Raw genomic sequence first — 21,106 nt, forward strand, 5'->3', positions numbered from 1 at the left:
AGGAAAGAGCTTTCCCACCTCACTTTGAAGATAACTAAATCAGCCTACCATTATGGCTTAGTAATTTTGGAAGATGGCGCTGTGTCTTGCTCCTGATTGTATGCGTGTTTTATGTGTTTTTAGTCGCTTTATTTTTATTTATTTTTAGTCTTTAAGTGTTGTACATCTGTGTTAAGGATGGGGCCTGTAAATTTTGGAATTTTTCTTTTAGTTTTGTTCTTACTTTGGTCCTGTTTTGCAACTGCATGTTACGCACAAGGCAGCGGGACTATTGTTTACGCACGCGATCAGCTGATAGCGCTGTGTGGACCTGTGCTGCTGCTGGGGGCCAAACCTGAAATCCCAAAGGAACTACAAAGGAGACGCCGGGGTTGCAGAGGAGGAATAAAACGTAAAGAAAAAAGAAGAAAACACAGGCCTGCCGTCCCAGCGAATAAGATGGACGAACTAGCAGCGCTCATTAGAACCCAGAGGGAGTTCCGCGAGTGCAGCTTAATGTGTTTTACCGAGACATGGCTGCACTCGCACATCCCGGACTATGGTGTGGCGGTACTCAGCTTTTTGACCGTTCGGGCGGACAGGAACGTTACAGAAAGCGGTAAGAAGACTGGAGGGGGGGTTGCACTGTATTTGAGTGAAACGTGGTGCAACCCAGGACATGTGAATGTGAAGGAACGTTTCTGTAACCCGGACATTGAACTGCTGGCTGTGGGGTTTCGTCCGTACTATCTACCGAGGGAGTTTACGTCCGCCTTAATGATCGCTGTCTACATTCCACCGTCTGCTGATACGGAGGCAGCCGCTGACGTCATTCACACCACGGTCTCACGACTCCAGACGCAGCAGCCCAACACCTTCATTGCTATCTCTGGGGATTTTAATCATGCTTCTCTGGATAAATCCCTCCCGGACTTTCAACAATACATTAACTGCCCCACAAGAGAAAATAAAACTTTGGACCTCCTGTATGCAAATGCTAAGGATGCATACAGTGCCACTGCCCTTCCCCCTTTGGCAAATCAGATCACAATCTTGTCTTGCTGTCTCCTATGTCTGTTCATTGTGTCCTGCGGCAGCCTGTCCACAAAAGGACTGTGAGGAGGTGGACTCAGGAGGCTGAGGAGGCACTGCAGGACTGCTTGGAGTCAGACAGGGGCGTGCTCTGTGAGCCACATGGGGAGGACATCTATAACATGGCTGACTGTATCACAGAATACATCAAGTTCTGTAAGAACACCACCATGCCCTCCCGAACTGTACGCTGTTTTCCCAACCACAAGCCGTGGATCACCAGTGACCTGAAAGTCCTTCTGAAGGAGAAGAAGACAGCTTTCAGGTCATGGGCCAGACAGGAGCTTAGGGAAGTACAGCACCGACTGCGGGATAAACTGAGGGAGTGTAAAAACATCTACAGGAGGAAGCTGGAGGCCAGTCTCCAGCAGATATATAAGGGAGGTGTAGACAGGGATGAAAGAGATCACCGGGTGTGGGGGGAGAAGAGGACAAACACCAGGCAGCCGGGAGAGAGCAAACGAGCTAAACTACTACTTCAATAGGTTTAGCTCACAGCCATCCCCTGCCTCCTCCACCACTCCACCAACCCCCTACACCCCCTCATTGCCTCCTCCCCCCTCTTTTGTTCCAACACCTCCCTCCTCACTCCCCTGTAGTCAGCCCTCCTGCAGTCAGCCCACTCCCCCCACCACCACTACAGCACTTTTCCTCTCATTGACACTTCAAGCACCCCCCCCTGCTTCATCAGCGCAAGGCTGCTGGCCCGGACGGCATCAGCCCCAGGGTCCTGAAGACCTGTGCCAGTCAGCTGTCTGGTGTTCTCCAGTACCTCTTCAACCTGAGCCTGAGACTGCAGAGGGTACCGCTGCTGTGGAAGACATCCTGCTTTGTCCCGGTCCCCAAGAAGTCGACTCCATCTGGCCTTAAGGACTACTGCCCAGTGGCTCTCACATCCCATGTGATGAAGGTGCTGGAGAGGCTGGTCTTGGCCTACCTGAGGCCGCAGGTGAGTTCTTTTCTGGACCCTCTACAGTTTGCCTACCAGTCTCGTCTGGGAGTGGACGACGCTGTCATCTATCTGCTGCAGCGAGCTCATTTGCACCTGGATGGCGGTGGCGGCACTGTGAGAATCACTTTTTCTGATTTCTCCAGAGCATTCAACACCATCCAGCCACTGCTATTAGGTGAGAAGCTGCGGGTGATGGGTGTTGGAGTGTCCATAGTCTCCTGGATCACTGACTACCTGACAGACAGACCACAGTTTGTCCGCCTGGACCGTGTTCTGTTTGATGTGGTGGTGAGTGGTATGGGGGCCCCACAGGGGACTGTGCTGTCTCCTTTTCTGTTCACCTTATACGCCACAGACTTCCAGTACAACTCAGAGTCATGCCACTCTGCAGTTGTTGGGTGTATAAGGGATGGACAGGAGGGGGAGTACAGGGCACTGGTGGATGAATTTGTGGAGTGGTCTGCTAAGAATCAACTGCTGCTGAATGTGGATAAGACCAGAGAGATGGTGATTGACTTCAGGAGGAAGGGAACGGCTCCACAACCCCTTTGCATACTGGGAAGTGACGTGGACATGGAGGTGTACAGATACCTGGGTGTCAACATTGACAACAGGCTGAACTGGAAGGTCAACAACACTGCTGTTTACAAGAAGGGGTTGAGCAGACTACTTCCTGAGGAAGCTGAGATCCTTCAACGTGTGCAGCAGGATGTTGGGGTTCTTCTACCAGTCTGTTGTGGCCAGCGCTCTGTTCTCCTCCGCCATCTGCTGGGGCACCAGCATTGGAGCCAGCGATACAAACAGACTGAACAAACTGATCAGGAAGGCTGGCTCCGTGATCGGCTGCAAGCAGGGAACATTTGAAGCTGTGGTGGAGAGGAGGTCTCTGAACAAACTGTTATCTATCATGGATAACACTGACCACCCTCTCCACCCCCCATTGGTCCAACAGAGGAGCAGCTTCTCTAAGAGGCTCCAACAACTTCGATGCCGCACAGACCGCTACAAGAAATCATTCCTACCAAAAGCAATAAAAGTCTTTAACATGTCATCACTGGGTGCTAGATGAGACTTTTAGACACCACAATATTGCACTAAGGGCAACCTGCACAACTGGTTTATTTACATTTTAGCATACATTTAGCATATTATTTAAGCAGTTGCACATTTTGTTTTCCCATGATGTATATATTTAAATATTTGTTCTTATATTTAATTCCTATTGTTATTATTATTTCATGTATACTGTATGTATGTATATTTTTTCCTAGTGTCCCATTTATATTTATAGTCTGTGTTGTGTGACTAATGTATGTGTGCTGCTGTAACACCGTAATTTCCCATTTTTTTGGATCAATAAATAATTATCTATCTATCTTCAATCTATCTATCTATAAGCAGTTTGCGGTTCATCTGGGGATTGTGTTCCAGACTATTTCTTGACTGGGACCAGATCCGAAGAAAAAGGGAAGAGGCTCCAGGAAGTTCCTGGTCCCAGCCAAGAAATAGTCCAGCATATAACCATTTCCCAAAACGCTTAAGTATTCCTTTGAGGTGCTCCTCAGGACCCGAGGTTGATGCCCTCATTAGAGCTTGCAAAATGGCTGGCAGTGATTTTAAAGGTCGTTGCTCTTATAGCAGCTAAATAATGAAATGAGACATTGTGTAAAAGGTCAAAGTTTCAAATTAGATTGAGAAAAGGCAAAACAATTTGTATTGTGTTCAAGATGTCACGGTAGAACCCAGAGGGTTGAACTCTGTGTGTCGTGTACTCACAGCCTCGGTGTGGACGGGGTGCACGGCAAAGAGCAGTGCTGTGACAAAGGCCAGGCGCCAGTCTTCAAACACGCAGCGCTCACAAGTGTGCATGAGCAGGCAGGTTACGGCACAGTGCAAACACACGTTGATGAGGTGGAAATAGAGAGGTGTCATGCCGCCCAGCAGGATGTTCAACCTGACAGACAGAGAGAGAAATATTCAGCACTGTGAGATGAGACAGGAGCTGCACTTGCATAAGCTCTGGCTGTGTGTTCATGCGTAAAAGATATCAGATATGATTCAAATTCATACAAAAAAAACAGAGTGATGGATAAATAAGTACAGTCAATGTTATTCATTTTTCTATAAACCCTAACCATATACAGACAAAAACAGGGTCAACTTTATCTAAACCAATCGCTCCGCTTTATTCCGCTCTGGGATTATGGAGGGTATCTCCAAGGTAAATTAGCTTTTACATTTCTTGGGTGAAGGGATTGTCTTATTATCCTCAACAGAATCTCAATCCATTTTCTGCAGTGCCATGAATTTCAAATAAAAGTGTCGGAATCACACCCTGCTTAAGAACTTCCAGCAGCTAATCCATCAGAGTAGAATAACAGTGAGAAGCAATTTTCACTTGGTTTATCATAAATTGGTATTACACTGTGACAATTCCCTTACCACCCAGCAGAATATCAACAACCTGATCAAAGCCAACTCCGAAAGCACTGCAGTGGTTTAGGACACAGCTGCCATTCCATGATATTAGATTTTATTTTCTATCATATTCATATCATTTTATTTCATGGGTGAAGTAGGAGATATTTCAACTTCAGAAACAATAAATATGTGCATATTTATAGATTGTGGATTTTCAAAGAGGAACAAGGAGTAGATAGATTTTAAGATTATTTACCAAGGTAATGGAAGGAGCAACATTTTTTGTTCAAACCCACAGCTTTATTTTAAACCATAGTTAGGCTGGGGGAACTCATATTAATGATAGAAAACCTCATGAAGTGAAATGTTCATGCCATGGGACCTATAAAGGAAAACAGAATTGAAGCTGCTTTATTTTCTCATCTGTACTGTACATCAATCAACCTTGAATTATGAACACGCCCACAACAATCAGCTGGCTAATAATTACTTGCAATCATTAACTCATGTTTGTAGAATTGACTTAACTCCGTGTGTGGGCTCCAGGCAGCTAGCATACAACATACCGGGGGCAACCAGAGATGAACAAGCTAGATGGTCAAAAACTGTGTGTTGGACTTCACTTCACTTAGTCTTGAAAGATTACTTGTGTTTCCGCCCTTACATGCAAAATACTTGTTGCACTTTTATTTTATTTATTTATTATTTTTCAGCATCAATTACAGTAAAGGGTAACCACACTTCTGTATGTTTAGTTCTCTCCACACCAAGTGAGAGCTCAGGTGCTCCCGCACCTCGCACACGGGTGTTCTGAGAGAGAGAGAGAGCGAGAGCGAGAGCGACAGCGATCTTTCTTTTGGATTGGGAATAGCAAAAATGCATTAAGGACCAATGTCGTAAATCTAAACAAAATTGGAGTTGTGACGAAATTATTATTGCTTTTATGTAGCAACAAATACATAAATTATTGTTTCTCCAGTACCTGTAGCAAAACCAATAGAATCAGAGCTTAACAATGATCTGGTCTTTCATAATTTACCCCTGGGGCCCATTTAATACCGGGGTTCAATACCTTTCCCTATTTGTTACCTTCCTCTTTCTTTGTGTTGACGCTCTAAACTCTGGTGGATTTCTGAGGACTATGGTTAACTGCTCCTCAGATCTCTGCAGGGGTGAGAGAGTGGAATATGATTTTTCCAACCTTATTGCTGATGAAAAGGACGAGCTGAATAGAGTAGGGCTTCACATCTGAACTCCTTGTTTGTGATTATAATCAGTTCTAACGGGGCCCTCTGTGAGCCCTCATCCAGTGTACTATGTGATGAAGGAGACTCTGGCCTCCACTGTTCCTCTTGTATTCATAATTCAATGAGGACAACATAAAAAAACTGCTTGAGCTTGCAGAGAGCACATTAACCCTCACCATTATCTCACCCTGACCTTAGCTGATGCTGATCGAATCTAATGCTAATGCTGAGATGAGTGTGGAGCAAGTGAAGGGCTCTGAGATCAATTTCCCAGAGGGCCAGCCAAGGTCTTTGACCCATCAGCGATGTGAAGGCTTCAGAGGAATTCAAATTTCTCATTTGAGGCATTCAGCTGATGTGCTTATCCAAAGAGGTGCAGGTCAGGGTCCAGTGTTCCGTTCAAGGAGGTTTTGACAGGAAGTGTGGCTGCTGATGGACACACACTGGCTGCTGGAGAGATCTAATCTGTTTCCTTTTAGTGATGTATAACTAGGGCTGCACGATTATGGCCAAAATGATAATCACGATTATTTTGATAAAAATTTTGATCGTGATTATTCTCACGATTATTTGTTGATTTTAACCAAAACAAATTTTATCGTCACGTAGGCTATTTATAACTGCGAGAGGGAGTGTGATGGACGTTACCCACAGAGAGACAGCTGACTCATTATTAACGGGTCCAGAACAGGTCGAATGGCGGAAACACACGGCGTGTGTATGAAATGTCTGTATCGTCACTGCGCTGCATTTTTATGAACTATGATATTCTGGCCATGGGTCACATCTCTGGCCCAGGTCCAGCAGCTCCGTCTCACACGCTGTCACTCTACCAACTGAAGTTAGTTGCATTCAATAACTTCTGTGTTCTTCGCCGTGGCCGCCGCGATAGCAGTTACCAGCGGAAACACTGGTACAAATACAGGTTTGCCCCTCATACTTAACAATATACAGCTGTGTTAATAAAAATTAAAACTGTAGGACATTAGCACCGGTACGTCCTAGAGGAGCTAACAGCTAACAGACGCTACTAGCACCGACTAGCACTGGTCACTGCTGTTGTCTTAAAAACAACAGACGGGACAAAGTGTTGCGTTAACTGGTAATCCTTAAGACCGACGTATAACAGACTGCTATCTGTTGAGTTTTCCTCTCGTTACTCTGTCCTCTGGGACTGTCTACATCTAGAAACTAAGCTACACGGGTTGCAGGGAACTACTCTGACTGGCTCATGATCAGACGGTTAGTAGCGGTAGATTGGCTTTTTTTTTTTTTTTTTTTTTTTAAATCGCTCAATCACGCAAATTTGATTGTGGGAAGTCAAAATCGCAATCGCGATTAAAATTCGATTAATTGTGCAGCTCTTTGTATAACCACTACTCTCAAACATGAATAACAATGAGCCTGACCGGGCCTGTATGATGATAATACACCTATCATTAGGGATGGGCGATATGGAGAAAATCAAGTATCCCTATATTTTTGACCAAAAACCTTGATACTGATTTAGTGTTAATATTATTGGGTTGACAGTTGTTGCTTTCACAAAATATTTGCACAACGAGATATCTGATAAATAATCGTCAGTTATGTTGATATAATAACTATGTGGGTACAGTCTGGTGTATTCAGATAATTACATCACCCTACTGCAATGCAGACTTTAAAACCAGGAAAAAACAACACTTGTGTTATATCAGGATATCTCAAATTTAAGACGATATCTAGCCTCATATATCGATATTAATATAAAATCGATATATTGCCCAGCCCTAATGGAACGGTTCAAGAAAAAAAAACAGCCGTTCGGTCCGCCAATCACGGTTCAAGGCATTTTTCCCAGATTTTAGTCAAAAAGGCTTGTTCAGAATTCTTTTTCACATAAAGTTATTGGGCGAGGGGGGGGACCAAAGCCAAAGTGAAACTGCAGTTGTCTGGATGAGATTGTCTGTGTCGGCTGTAGGGGAGCATTAACTTTGCCGAACTATGACAAGTGACAGCCGACGCAGTGTTTGTGATTGAACGCTCAGCCAGCCGGTGCCTTTACTAGAGTGTTTGTGATATGAACACTCACAAAATGTTTACTAGGGATGGAACGGTTCATGTATTTGTATTGAACAGAAACGGTTCGTTCGATGCATGAATTTACATGGAGAATACACAGTATAAAAATAAATAAAACTTAATTAATTAATGCAATGCGGAACTACTGTATAAAATGCAGGTTCTTTAGGGACAGTCCTGACCCATCCCTTAGTTGTGCTGCTATAGGCCTAGACTTCTGGGGGACTTCCCATGATGCACTGGGCATCTCTCTCCTCCTCTTTCTCTCCATCTGTATGCAACCTCATCCCATTAATGCATGTTACTAACTCGTCTTCTTCCCTTTCCCGTAGTCTTGTGCCCCTCTCCTCTCTCCTCCTATTGCTTCCTGCAGGTGGTTCTGGCTCTGAAGCTGTAGTTGGAGTCACCTGCTGCCTCCATGTTCCTGCTCAACACCCTCTGCTACAATTCTCCATGTCTATCTCTGTCTTTTCTCTGTCTCTCTCTGTCTCTCTCTGTCTCTCTCTGTCTCTCTCTGTCTCTCTCTGTCTCTCTCTCTCTATCTCTCTCTCTCTCACCCCCAACCAGTCGAGGCAGATGCCTGCCCCCCCCCCCAACCTGAGCCATAGTTCTGCCTCTTAAAGGAAGTTTTTCCTTGCCTCTGTCGCCTAGTGCTTGCTCTTGGTGGGAACTGTTGGGTTTCTGTAAATAACATCACAGAGTACAGTCTAGACCTGCTCTTTTATGAAAAGCGCAGTGAGATAACGGTTGTTGTAATTTAGCGCTATATAAATAAAATTGAATTGAATTGAAAGTTTGGGAAAACTTGGGTTTCCCAGTCAGTTCCAGTAGTACAGACATGAGAGTGGTGGATAAGACTGATGTTGTTAGTTAGTGTTATGCTTCCAACGCCGCGGCTCCGAACCGTAACGTTAGTTGGGACAGACGCCTTGTTTCTCCAGGCTAACTATATTAGCTTTACCAGGCAGGGAGCAGCTTTCTGCAGGGAAAACTGCCGGGAGACGTTGTGATAATGTGGCAATAAACAGCTGATTTAATTTGTCTTTGCAGTGAACAGAGATGCTGTATTTTCATTATTTTGTTTACAAGTTCCAGATGGAGTCTGGAGATGATGTGGGTACTTATTGTTCACTGTTTACATCTTACTTTACACACTCAGGAGAGAGACTGTATGACACTAGGTGGTACAGCCTGAGACATAAACAATACAAAATAAATTGCCTTTTTGTTTTGCTTTTCCCATCCATTGTACTGAACCCTGATGTCTGAACCGAATCTTGACTTAAGTGCACTTTTCCACCCATTAGGGACTGTTCCTTATTTATTTAAGGGGCCAAGGGAGGAGTTTAAGGATCTTTAGTCAAAAAAAACTTGGCCCCGCCTTCGCTAGCAATACACTTTCTATGACCCTCCAAAATGATTGGGGGAAAAAGGCCTGACCCTCCCCTACAATTCATTGAGGCCTTCTTTTCTGGTTTGGCTAGTGTTTTTTACAGCTATGACATACATGATTTATTCTCTGCTTTCTCATCTTACACATCACACTCCACTGTTATGGTGCCATTTCCGTAGATTTACTCACTAACATTGTTGTGGAAACACAATAGGCATGGAAACTAAATGCATTACTTAAAATACTAAGATACTCTAGTGAACTAGTCTTCACAAGAAATAAAACAAAAAACATTGAGACCATTCAACAAAGCACACTGGGTAATAACAAGTTCAACATGTGAACTGGTTGCTACGGACTCGTCACTAGGCTTCCTCAGTCATTGTATATTTTAACATAGGTAAAGCTGCCGAAGCTCAACATTATCCAAAACTCCATTTCTTAGACGAGCTTGCATTCTGCCACTCCTTCCTTCTCAAATGACTTGAAAAGGCTGTGGTTTGCACCATTTCAAATCCCCGGGACAGAAAGGATAGTTGAAGATGAGCCAGCGTATTGGTGCCAGAAATCATATTCACTCTGGAACCTTTGCTAGTGCTCTAGAGGCCTAGGCGGAGTTTGACACTCGAGCCAGGGGGGCAAAAAAAAAAAGAAAATACCTAATTGTACGAGGGGAACACAGCATGAGCACATATGAACAAAACAAACATGCTAAATAACCATACTGTATATGTTTATTTTTAAAGCAGACTTTAAATTACATCATAAAAATGTATCAATTTAACAATTTGCCCTTATGAAATCCAATTTTTGTTTTGTTTGTTGCTGCTCCCATCGTCAGCCAGGTAATATTGTTTCACTAAAGAAGTTTCTGAAATCAGACGTATTACCTACCACCATTCAGTTGTTTTGGGTTATTTAAAATATTTATAAAATATCTGGTCATGACAGACATCATTTTTTAAACAATGCAATTACCCGTTTTTAGCCACCAGGGCAAACTCTGTGTATGGGTTGGACCAATCTGCTAGCAATGGGGGCTGTGACTGACAGCAACATGGAAAAATATGCACCAATCAAGCCACTGAAATTTTGCTGTTTTCATGAATACAAAAGTTGGGTGACCCCCCCACATCCAAGACTAAAAAATGTTGGGTGACCCTCCTCTCAACAGAGAATAAAAAGACATGGCCCTCCCCTATTTTCCTAATAGGGATGGTGGTCCTAATGGTGGTCCATTCCATAAATACCGAACAGTCCCTAATGTTTCCCTTCATTAAATAGCCTGAAAAGGACACCTGCTGCTACAGTATAACCATACAGACCTCTACAAATGTCAGACTGCTCGCTTTTAACTCAACATTTCTCTGTTCTTAGCTGATACAGACAACATAGCCCTGCGTAAATTAGCCAGCAGCTAGCTTACGTTGGCAGCTTAATGCATGAAACCCAAAATATAAAAATCCAAAAGGTGTTGGTTGAGCTTATGCGTTACTTTAAGTTGATGGCCTTGGTCTACGTATAATGTGGCCATGTGTAAATAAAACTAACGAAGCTGCATTTTGTTTGCACTAATTAGAAAACCTATTCTTCCAATAAATATGTGACAAGGAAGAAGTGTTGTTCCTTATGTTCTTGGCCAGAATTTTGTTAAGTCACATTTTTTGCCAAATAAATAAATGAAAAGCATGTGGAAGTAGACTGAATCAAAAACCAAACTATGAATTTTGGGAACCGTTCCCCCCCTGCTGGGAATCCTTCTCTGAGTTGTTGAGATAATATCTCTCGGGTGTCTGATGAAGCAACTACGCCGCTTTTTTCTTCGCCCCCACCACTTGCAGGGTCTACACACCCTCGTTAACATGGCAGGTTTTTGTAATGTAAAAAACTTAGACCAACTTTTTCCACTTTTAACGTTTACAATTCAATTGAAAAACAAAGAGAAATCTTTGGGGTTGAAAAAGAAAAACCTTACAATAACCTGGTTTGCATCACTCTTATAACTGGGAATGTGGCTGTGTTCAGAATGAATTAATCACATTCAAACTCATGTTAAATAGAAGTCGTTACACACCTGCCATTATTTAAAGTGACTCTGATTAATCACAAATAAAGTGCAGCTGTTCCAGTAGGATTTTCCTGACATTTTCTTAGTTGCATCTCAGAACAAATGCCAGTGTCTGCAGAGAGCTTCCAGACCATCAGAGGGGTCACACTGTTGGAAGATATCAGTCAGGAGAAGGGTACAATAGAATTTCCAAAGCATTAAATATACCATGGAACACAGTGAAGACAGTTATCATCAAGTGGAGAAAATATGGCACAACAGAGACATTACCAATGAACTGAACATCCCTCCAAAGTTGATGAAAAGACGAGAAGAAAACTGCTCATGGAGGCTTCAAGAGGCCAACAGCAACATTAAAGGAGCTGCAGGAATTTGTGGCAAGTACTGGCAGTGTGCTACATGCAGAGGTGGGTAGAGTAGCCAAAAATTGTACTCAAGTAAAAGTACTGTTACTTCAGAATAATATGACTCAAGTAAAAGTAGTCATCCAAATAATTACTTGAGTAAGAGTAAAAAAGTACTTAATGAAAAAACTACTCAAGTAGTGAGTAACTGTTGAGTAACGTCTGATTTATTTCTTAACACAAGCATCAATCAGACAGACAAAAATACAAAATAATCATCTTTAGGCAAACTATTGTTCATCCAATCAATAAAATAAATTAAAATTAATTTATTAATTACAAAATAGCTTAAGTGAGAGACTTGTCACATTAAATTTGGATGGATACTGCATGTGTAAAACATACTGTATGTAACCTAAAAGACAAAGATCCACCTCTCCACAGCAGAAACTACAACTACCGCTACGTTTCCTCAGGTTAGATGTTGAGTTGTTGAACGCTCACATGTCCGTTTGTTTTGGTCGACACAGAAGACGCCGCATGATGTAGCTGCTGTTTCGCACTTTTCCTAAAAGGTAACCATGCTTTCACTATGAGGCCGGGGGGTTCCTCCACGTCTGTGTTGCCTTGGCAACGGTTGATTCTTTGTTTTGCTACGACTGTAAGCTAACACGTCCCGCCCATAGATATATACAGTCTATGGTCCCGCCGCTGAGAACGAGTATGGTCACGTGACTGCACAACGCCGTTTGATTGGTGGAACACAGTCACGTGGTAGAGCCTTAAGCGGAAGACTCTCTCTCTGTCAAAATAAAACATTAAATGAGACGTACGCTGGGGTAAAAACAATGACGCGTAGAATACCAAAGAGGTAAAAAGAAAAGTAACGAGCTCCTTGTAGCCTAATGTAGCGGAGTAAGAGTACAGTTTCTTCTTCACTAATCTACTCAAGTACAAGTAAAAGTATAGTGATTTAAAACTACTCCTAGAAGTACAATTTTTTCAAAAACTTACTCAAGTAAATGTAACGGAGTAAATGTAACTCGTTACTACCCACCTCTGGCTACATGTGACAACAATCTCCCGTAGTCTTCATATGAATGGGCTTTCGGGTAGGGTGTTAAGACGGAAGCCTTTACTTAAGAGAAAAAAATCCAAGCCCGGCTGATGTTTTCAAAAACAAGTGTCCCAAAAGCATGTGGGAAAATGTGTTCTGGTCTGATGAAACCATAATTATGGTCATAATACCAAAAGATAAAGATAAAAACAACAGTGCACATCAGCCAAAGAACACCATCCCCAGGTGGTGGCAGCATCATGCTTTGGAGCTGCGTTTCTTCAGCTGGAACCGGGGCCTTAGTCAGGGTGGAGGGAATTATGAACAGTTCTAAATACCAGGCAATATTTGGCACAAAACCTTCTGGCATCTGTTAGAAAGCTGGATGAAGTTCACCTTTCAGCATGACAACGACCCAAAGCACACATCCAAATTCACAAAAGCATGGCTTTACCAAAAGAAGATTAACGTTTTGGAGTGGCCCAGCCAGAGCCCAGACCTGAATCCAGTTGAACATCTGTGGGGGGATCTTAAGAGGGCTGTGCACAGGAGATGTCCTCGCAATATGACACATTTGGAGCACTTTTGCAAAGACAAGTGGCCAAATATTTTCACGTCAAGATGTGCCATGCTAACAGACTCCTACCCCAAAAAACTGAGTGCTATAATAAAATCAAAAGGTGCTTCAACAAACTATAAGTTTAAGGGTGTGTACACTTACGCAACCAGGTTGTTGCACATTTATAATTTCCCCCCTCAAAGATTTTAGTTTGTTTTTCAATTGAATTGTTCATGTTATAGGTCACAATAAAGGTGAGCAAAGTTGTGACATAATTTATCTTTGTCTCCTTTTTTTAAATCACAAAAACATGCCATTTTAAGAGGGGTGTGTAGACTCACTATATATATATATATATATATATATATATATATAATATATATATATATATATATTAGGGGAAAGAATCCATTTTTAAAATAATCGTAAAAAAAAGAAATCACGATAGATGCAATTTTGGATTCCCTCCCTTATAAAATAGGTTATTAAATATTCTGGAAAGCATTACAACGGATCTCTGCAATTTCAAATAAGCTGCACGAAACACTGCAGGCAAAGGGGGCAGACAACAAAAAATATGCTTAGATAAGCTTCGAATATGAGATAAACAAAGTCCATTTTCTGAAATATGGCTGGCATGGACAGAATGACACCACGTCCCTAACCTGACCTTTAGGTAATAACATTTTTTTTCTGAAAGATAGTAAAAGCTTTTGGGAAATGAAGCTCTCGCGTCATCTGAATCAGCTTCTCTCGGACTTTAACTGCACCGTCCATCACTTCCCTAACCTTCTTTCTCATTTTGTATTTTTCACTCTTCATCTCCTACTTTTGTCTCTTTCTATTATCTGCTGTGTTCCTCTCCTCCTCCTCTTCCTCCTCCTCATTTATCAGAAGAGCATCCGTCCCTGTCTTGTGTCATCTGTCCTTGCGATTCTATTTTAATCACATGGCCTCTTGGTATCTATCTCTCGCCATTTTTTATTTTTTATCTCTCCCTATCTCCCTTGTTTTCTCAACACAATCACTACTCAGTTCAGGGCTCAGCCAGACAAAAAGTGACTTTTGTGTGTGTGTGGTGTGTGTGTGTGTGTGTGTGTGTGTGTGTGTGTGTGTGTGTGTGTGTGTGTGTGTGTGTGTGTGTGTGTGTGTGTGTGTGTGTGCGTGTGTGTGTGAGTGAGAGAGTGAATGTGTGTGTGCATGTGTGTGCGTGTGTGCGTATATTTAGAAATGATGTGTGTCCTTCACCTTCATAGCATCCCAAAAGCCCTGCAGTGTTCACTGGTGCGGAGGCAGTGCTGGCTGCTCATTGGGTTAAGTTTGGTTCAGTATTGACTTCAGCTCAGGGATGACCATGCCTTTGCTGTTGTGGCCCTTACACTGTAGAGCTGAAATGTTTTTAAATGTGCTTTAGGAATAAATTTGACGTGACATTCCGCACTGGTTTACTGCAGTTAGATTTTATTATCATTTCTGACTCCTCGCTGCTTTGATTTGCTGCTGCCTGGTGAGTGGTCCGTTACTAAAAGGAGAAAAAAGATCGGTCCACCTTAACTGAGCTTGGGCCAAAGTTGTTGTTAACTTCGGGGCTAACCTCCCTACATTATTTTTTCTTAAAAAAGTTAGCTACTTGTATGAGACATTTTTTTTGTTCAGAAAAAAACATTTTAAAATTGTCCTGATGGCCCGCTGGGGCTTTGACTCAGGCTTGGTATGCAATACACTGGTGGCAACCCTGCTGTAATTCATGCTGCTGCATATACACACAGAGACAGACGTGCTTAATGTCAGGCCAATGACAATGTTTCGCGGCACGTTGACAGATTTTTGGAGTCGTGAAATTCCTGGAATCTTTGTTCTCTATTTGCGTACATCTGAGCCTTTTATGATAGTAGATAGATAGAAGTTAAGCACTGAGCCTTTCTAAGTAGGTCTACTTAATCTGACTCCAGTCTGTGATACAAAGCCAACATTCTTCCTTATTTCCTCACATCCTTCTCACGCCTCCAGCTCCTTCCCTCAGGGAGGCACTACAGGTCACAGTCCACTAAAACCAAACCAGCAGTTTTCTTCCCTTAACCATCAGGACTGAACTCTTTCCTGTAGCCCCCTCCTCACATAAAACTGATGCATTCCCCTGATTGGCTGATGTTCATACATGTATTTTCCTTAGAGACTGTAAAGATGGTGGCGGTAGCAGCAGTGACGTCACCCATTGGTTTGTAGACTACTGTTATTAAGACTCGAGTTTGGCAATTTGCTCAGCTAAACACTAAGGAGGTAAAGTTGTTTGTTTTGACACATGGCAGAGTTTTACCGCGGGTAAACACAGACCTCCAGGTACTGCCGCCATTCATCTTCATCTATGGCACTACACAGAAAATGTTGCTCATAAAACTATCTATACTAATAATAAACTATCATTTTCTGTAATTTCTAAAAGTAATCATACATCCTGCGGAAACAGCTGCAGCATAGAAAATGCCTGTGAGGGGATTTTTGCTGAAACTTGGTTTTCAAAAAGCAAAACTTGCCCTTACTATGACAGATGCAAAATATCACACATTAGCAAAACCATGTTGTCTGTCTTCAAAATGGCCTGGCCTTATCAATTATTTTCCATTTAATAAGCATTATCTGTTAATACTTTTAATATGCAAAGTCTTGACAAGCCTATATCTACGCTGGTCCACTTCCGGGATTGATCTGTTGCCGATGGAAATTCTGCCGGATTTCACTAGTTTAGGCTGGCTATCCCTTGGGCTTTCTTTGTGTTGGCGTTCTAATCTCTGGTGGATTTCTGAGGACTATGGTTAACTGCTCCTCAGATCTCTGCAAGGTAAATCCAGACAGCTAGCTAGACTATCTGTCCAATCGGAGTCTTCTGTTGACGACTAAAACTTCCGGCACTTAGGGCTGCCCAAGACTATTGTGATTGGTATTTTCTCCCATCCCAGAATGCTGTGTGGACTACCCAGACCTTCCTTGGCAGTGCTGTGGAGGAAGGTCTGGCAAAGTGAGACAAGAGTTGAACAACTGCTGGTAGATTTCCACGAGGAGAGAAAGAGGGGAGAAAAAGGGCCTGGCGTTCCCTGTGACCCGAATCACCCTTTCATAATTTCTTCACAGATCAAAGTGGGAATGCCTTTTCTCAGCTCGATAAAGTGAATGAATTAAAAAGTGTTCTACAAAGTACAAAGTTTTGTGTTAGAGTTTGTGACATTCCAAAGAAAAAGATTTAAATTTTCCCTGTATATGCAGTAGTGCTGCACAACTTATCATTTTTTTATTGTCATGGTGATATCAACTGGCGCAATAACCATATCGAGATAGGCTGCGACATATCACGAAAGACACTCAGCGATTTTTGTGTTGGTGGAAAGAAAATATCAGCAACAAACTGCAGTTTAAAAGGGAACTTTTATCTTCAATTTTCAAATTGTTTATACAAATTAATTTCAACAAGCAGTTTATTGTATGTATTGCAAGCAATCATTATTGCGACATTGAAATACCTTATTGCATATTTTCCTCTTATCGTGCAGCCAAAATATGCATGTCGGTTCAAATATTGGTTATTGGCTATAATCTGTATTGGAAGAACCAGTATGGTCAATCCTTAACGATCACCTGACACCCGTCCCTCCTAAAAGATCATCTTTGTATCTGGTTAATACTGTAGCTTAGGCAATAATTCAATATGATCATTTATCATCTTTAATGGATATCGTTAACAAATCATATACCAAGATATTGTGACATACAATTTTGCTGTCTAAATTGATAATAACAAGCACACAAACTCAATTTTCTCTTGTGAAACATTTTGAGGCAGTATCATTTGAAGAATTTAAGATTTGTTTTGACATCACACTGTTTTTGTGCATGCATGTAAACATTGTCAGTAAATAGCTGGGGAAAAACAAATATAATTATGTCTATAATATCACTTGAAACTGTTTACCACATTATTAAGGATTATTTATCGAAAATCTCAGGGTAACCATTTTTTTGTGAATGCACCAATTGTTAACCCTGCAATATCGTTGCAAAATAGACATTGATGTATTTGGTCAAGAATATGGTGAGATCTGATATCTCTCACTTATCATTTACTCCAGTTTATGTGTTTCTGAAAGCAGAAACACACACTCCTGCAAAGCCGCAAGTCACACTGTCTGCTCTCAGGAGAAGCGGTAAGGCGCCATCAACCACTGTATTGCCAGATAGAGGACTGGCGACCAGATGCTTGAGGGCTTTTACGCTGTTGGGTAATTACACCGACTATCACCAAACAGTGAAACCATCCAGCTGCCTGACCACACAAACACACACACTCGCTGTTTTAGTTTTCTTAAGTGCAGCGTGTGCTGATAAAGCTCCGCCTGGGGACACATTAAGTCTTTCACCAGAGCAGCCATTCACATTCCACAACACACTTCTAGGTTTTCCCCAAATGAATTCCCCTGAAATATCATTCCCAGAGCCAACGTGGACAGAGCTGCAGAGTCTGGTTGTTGTTTTTTTACTATTAAAAGAGAACAGTTCCAATCTGTAATAGATTTACTGTATTAAATCAAAAAAGTACCACAATACATCAGATATTAACCCTTGTGTTGTGTACCATCAATTTTGTTGACGCTTTTTATCAATGTTTTTTTTTTATCCTTTTCTTACATTTTTGTATTAACTTAAGCTTTACAGTGATTTTTGGAATTTATGGTCAATAGACCCAATTTTTAGGAAATTATACCTAATGTTTGAGTTAGAAAAGCAGAAATTAGGAATTATTTAGATTAAAATTAAAGGAATGTATGTTGATGGATATTTAGACTGGAATATGTCAACTTTTACTCAATACTATTTGAAAACCACTTCATTTTTTTTTCAAATGTTATAAAATTGAATTAGACCCATCAAAATTACCCATCAATAGAGCGTTGTGTGGAATCAATCATGTTATTTGGGGTATCTACAATTGGGTAGTTAAAAAGAACATTGATATAGGAAAAATTGGTCTATTTGACCTGAGGACAACATGAGGGTTAAGGAAACGAAGTTGTGATTGTATTTTCTAACAACAATGCTACAGCCAGTATTTGTTACTCATTTGAAATTTCCATTCCGTGACAGACAGTCCACAAAAGTACAAAAATACACGATACCACGGTGGAAGAAATGACAAGCCATGGATTACATTACCAGTGAAATTTCATGATTATTAATATTGCAAAATGTTGCCCATGTGTTACACAGCGTCAGCACCGGCAACACGATTCACTGATGGTACTAGCACGCTGCTTGTGCTGTGGCTTGCCGTGCGATCAGTCTATATCCACAACCTTCCATCTCCAGGAGTGCACCGTTGCTGCTGGAAATTCAGCCCTATGTCTTTTTTTGGACCAGATTTCCGTAGCCTAACACTTCCTTTGTGTGTTCCCCTTAGCAACGTGCTTCGCCAATCATTGTAATGGAGTTAACTGGAGCCAACAATTAAACGGAGGTACCTGCTAACTAGGCCTGCACGATTAATAATTATAAAATCACGATCTTGATTCACTCTGTTTTAATTTTTAAAATGACTATTTACTATTATTATTACTAACCTAGTTCTGGGGAGTTTACTCCCCGGAGTCCTAATGTTTTTTTTCGGCCAGCATATTTCCTTGGGTTAGGATGGCACCAAGATCTTGGTTGCAGCTGTCGCCATGGTCCGGCTGTCCTGCTGCGTCCTGCTACGTCCACCTATACCCTTCATTGCCACGCTACATACTGTGTATAACGCCATGCACCGCCCTGCTATGACATGAACTACTACTACTACCATTTTTAGTCACTGTTCCATTATCTTTATTGTGACTGTTACTGCCACTGTGCATCACACCCCCAACCAACACCGTCAGACACCGCCTACCTAGAGCCTGGGTCTGTCCTGGTTTCTTCCCAAAAGGAGTTTTTTCTTGCCACTGTTGCACTAGATTCTTGCTCTTGGGGGAATTACTGGAAGTGTTGGGACTTTATAAATTAAAGAGTAGACCTACTCTATCTACTCTAGACCTACTCTTTCTGTAAAGTGTCCCAACATAACTTTTGTTATGATTTGATACTATAAATGAATTGAATTGTTTCTCAAATATTTGTTCGTGCTTTCATGTATTATTATTTCTTGGATATTCTGATATTCTATAGTCTGTGCTGTGTATCTGAAATGTTTCTACTGTAGCACTGAAATTTCCGAGTTTGGGATCAATAAAGTCAATGTAATCTAATACCGAGCCGGTTAGTCTGGAACGCAGTGCAGTTACCATTAGCCTTCACTATCAGCTAGCACAGACTTGTAGCACAGACTTTCTTTTGCTTAAAGCTAGAGAAACAACAATAACACCAACTACCTGATCGAGACAGCAGTAAACAAGCAACAAACTGATGGAGGCAGCAGTAGAGCAGTGAGGTAAAATAACTGTTTACATCAAAAACATCTGGTGGCTTTAAGGAGAGCAGAGGTTATGGCTTCATTTCCCGTTCCATCCCTTCATGGCACCAGCTATCAGTTTGTTAGTCTAAGGTTTTTTGCTCAGACTCACAGTGATACTTATTGGGCAAAGGAAGTCAAATCTTAGCCATTGTATGTGGTTATTATACCACGGCTATGAACCAATCAGATTGTCTGATTTCAGCTACCCATTTTATAACATTTGATAATAATTTGAAGCATCTGGCCATCAGTGATTTCAGGCCACAAGATCAGTTAGTACTGTAGTTAAAGACATTAATGGAGAATTAACAAAGAGATTTCCTTTTTTTATTAATCATTAATGTATCATTTATGACAATTAAAATGGGACACACTTCTTTTTTGAATAATTGCTTGAATTTAAAATGTTTATTCCAAAAATCTGGGTAATGCGCCAGAAACATCAGTAACACATGAATCGTTCAATTCAATTAGTAAAAAACTCTTCCTCATCATCTATTTTAGTGCAAGAACATTTTTAGACAAGACATCACAACATTATTATTATCACGAATGTTTTGTGAGGCATTGTTGAAATATATTTACTGTTGGACTACTTTTATTTAAAGGTGCTTACAGTTAAAAACAGACTTTGTGGAATGTTTCACACTTATATTGAGAAATCTAGAAATGTTTTATATGTGGAAGTGTGTGTGAAACTTAAATGTAACATGATTTTTGATTGGATGGTAGTTGATATTCATATATTTAACATAATCCACAGAATTTCATTCTGAGCTCAAACAGCAAATGATGAAACAGAACCCATTTTGCTTTTATTTTTTATTGAAGCAGTTATTTGATGTTCTAAGGACTGAATGTGGGAGAAAACCGAGCCACCCGGGTAAACCCAACTACCGCCACAGACAAGACACAACTCAGAAAGGCTCGGCCCGTCACCGGACCCTCGCCTTCTAGCTGTGAGCTCACGCTGTTGACCACTGAGCTGGCCCTGAGAGCTCGGGTCCTGCCCCCCATCTAGGTGGCCTCCTGCTCCATTGGTCTCTATAAGGACAGGGCCGGTGGAGGAAAGGTAACCTGGATGTGAGGCAGGACTGGAGCCCTTTACTGCTAATTTTGTTTTTTTTATATTTTCCTGAATGTGGGAGAAAACTCGGAGCGGCCGAGAAACCCTAACAGCAGAACACACCACGTTTCACTTAAATACAACCAAACCTGGTTCTACATCTGGAGATGTTGGAGATGGCTTTGCCCACAGATGAGAAGAACCTGAGATGGTGCCAAACCTTTTTGGTGGCGTCATCAGGTGATGTTTGTACTAAAGAGGCAATACAGTTTTATCAGTTCTGGTTGCTCTAGTTGCATGGAGACCAGCACCTCTTCTGCACAGCCCCACTTCTTACTCAAGTCCTGGAGAATGGCCTTGTCAAGGTGTTGAAAGGTTTTCCAGCTGCT

The 21,106-nt window shown here is 41.7% G+C and overlaps 1 protein-coding gene across 1 annotated transcript in view; it reads right to left on the minus strand.

Moving 5' to 3' along the window:
• tmtc1 (transmembrane O-mannosyltransferase targeting cadherins 1) overlaps nucleotides 1–21,106 on the minus strand; it is a 166,693-nt gene that overhangs the window by 134,392 nt on the left and 11,195 nt on the right. Inside the window, 1 exon segment of the mRNA XM_032504865.1 lies at nucleotides 3,800–3,977. Within this exon segment, the coding sequence (XP_032360756.1) occupies nucleotides 3,800–3,977 (178 nt within the window).

The sequence above is a fragment of the Etheostoma spectabile genome, chromosome 23, assembly GCF_008692095.1.
Source record: "Etheostoma spectabile isolate EspeVRDwgs_2016 chromosome 23, UIUC_Espe_1.0, whole genome shotgun sequence".
NCBI classification, from domain to species: Eukaryota; Metazoa; Chordata; class Actinopteri; order Perciformes; family Percidae; genus Etheostoma; species Etheostoma spectabile.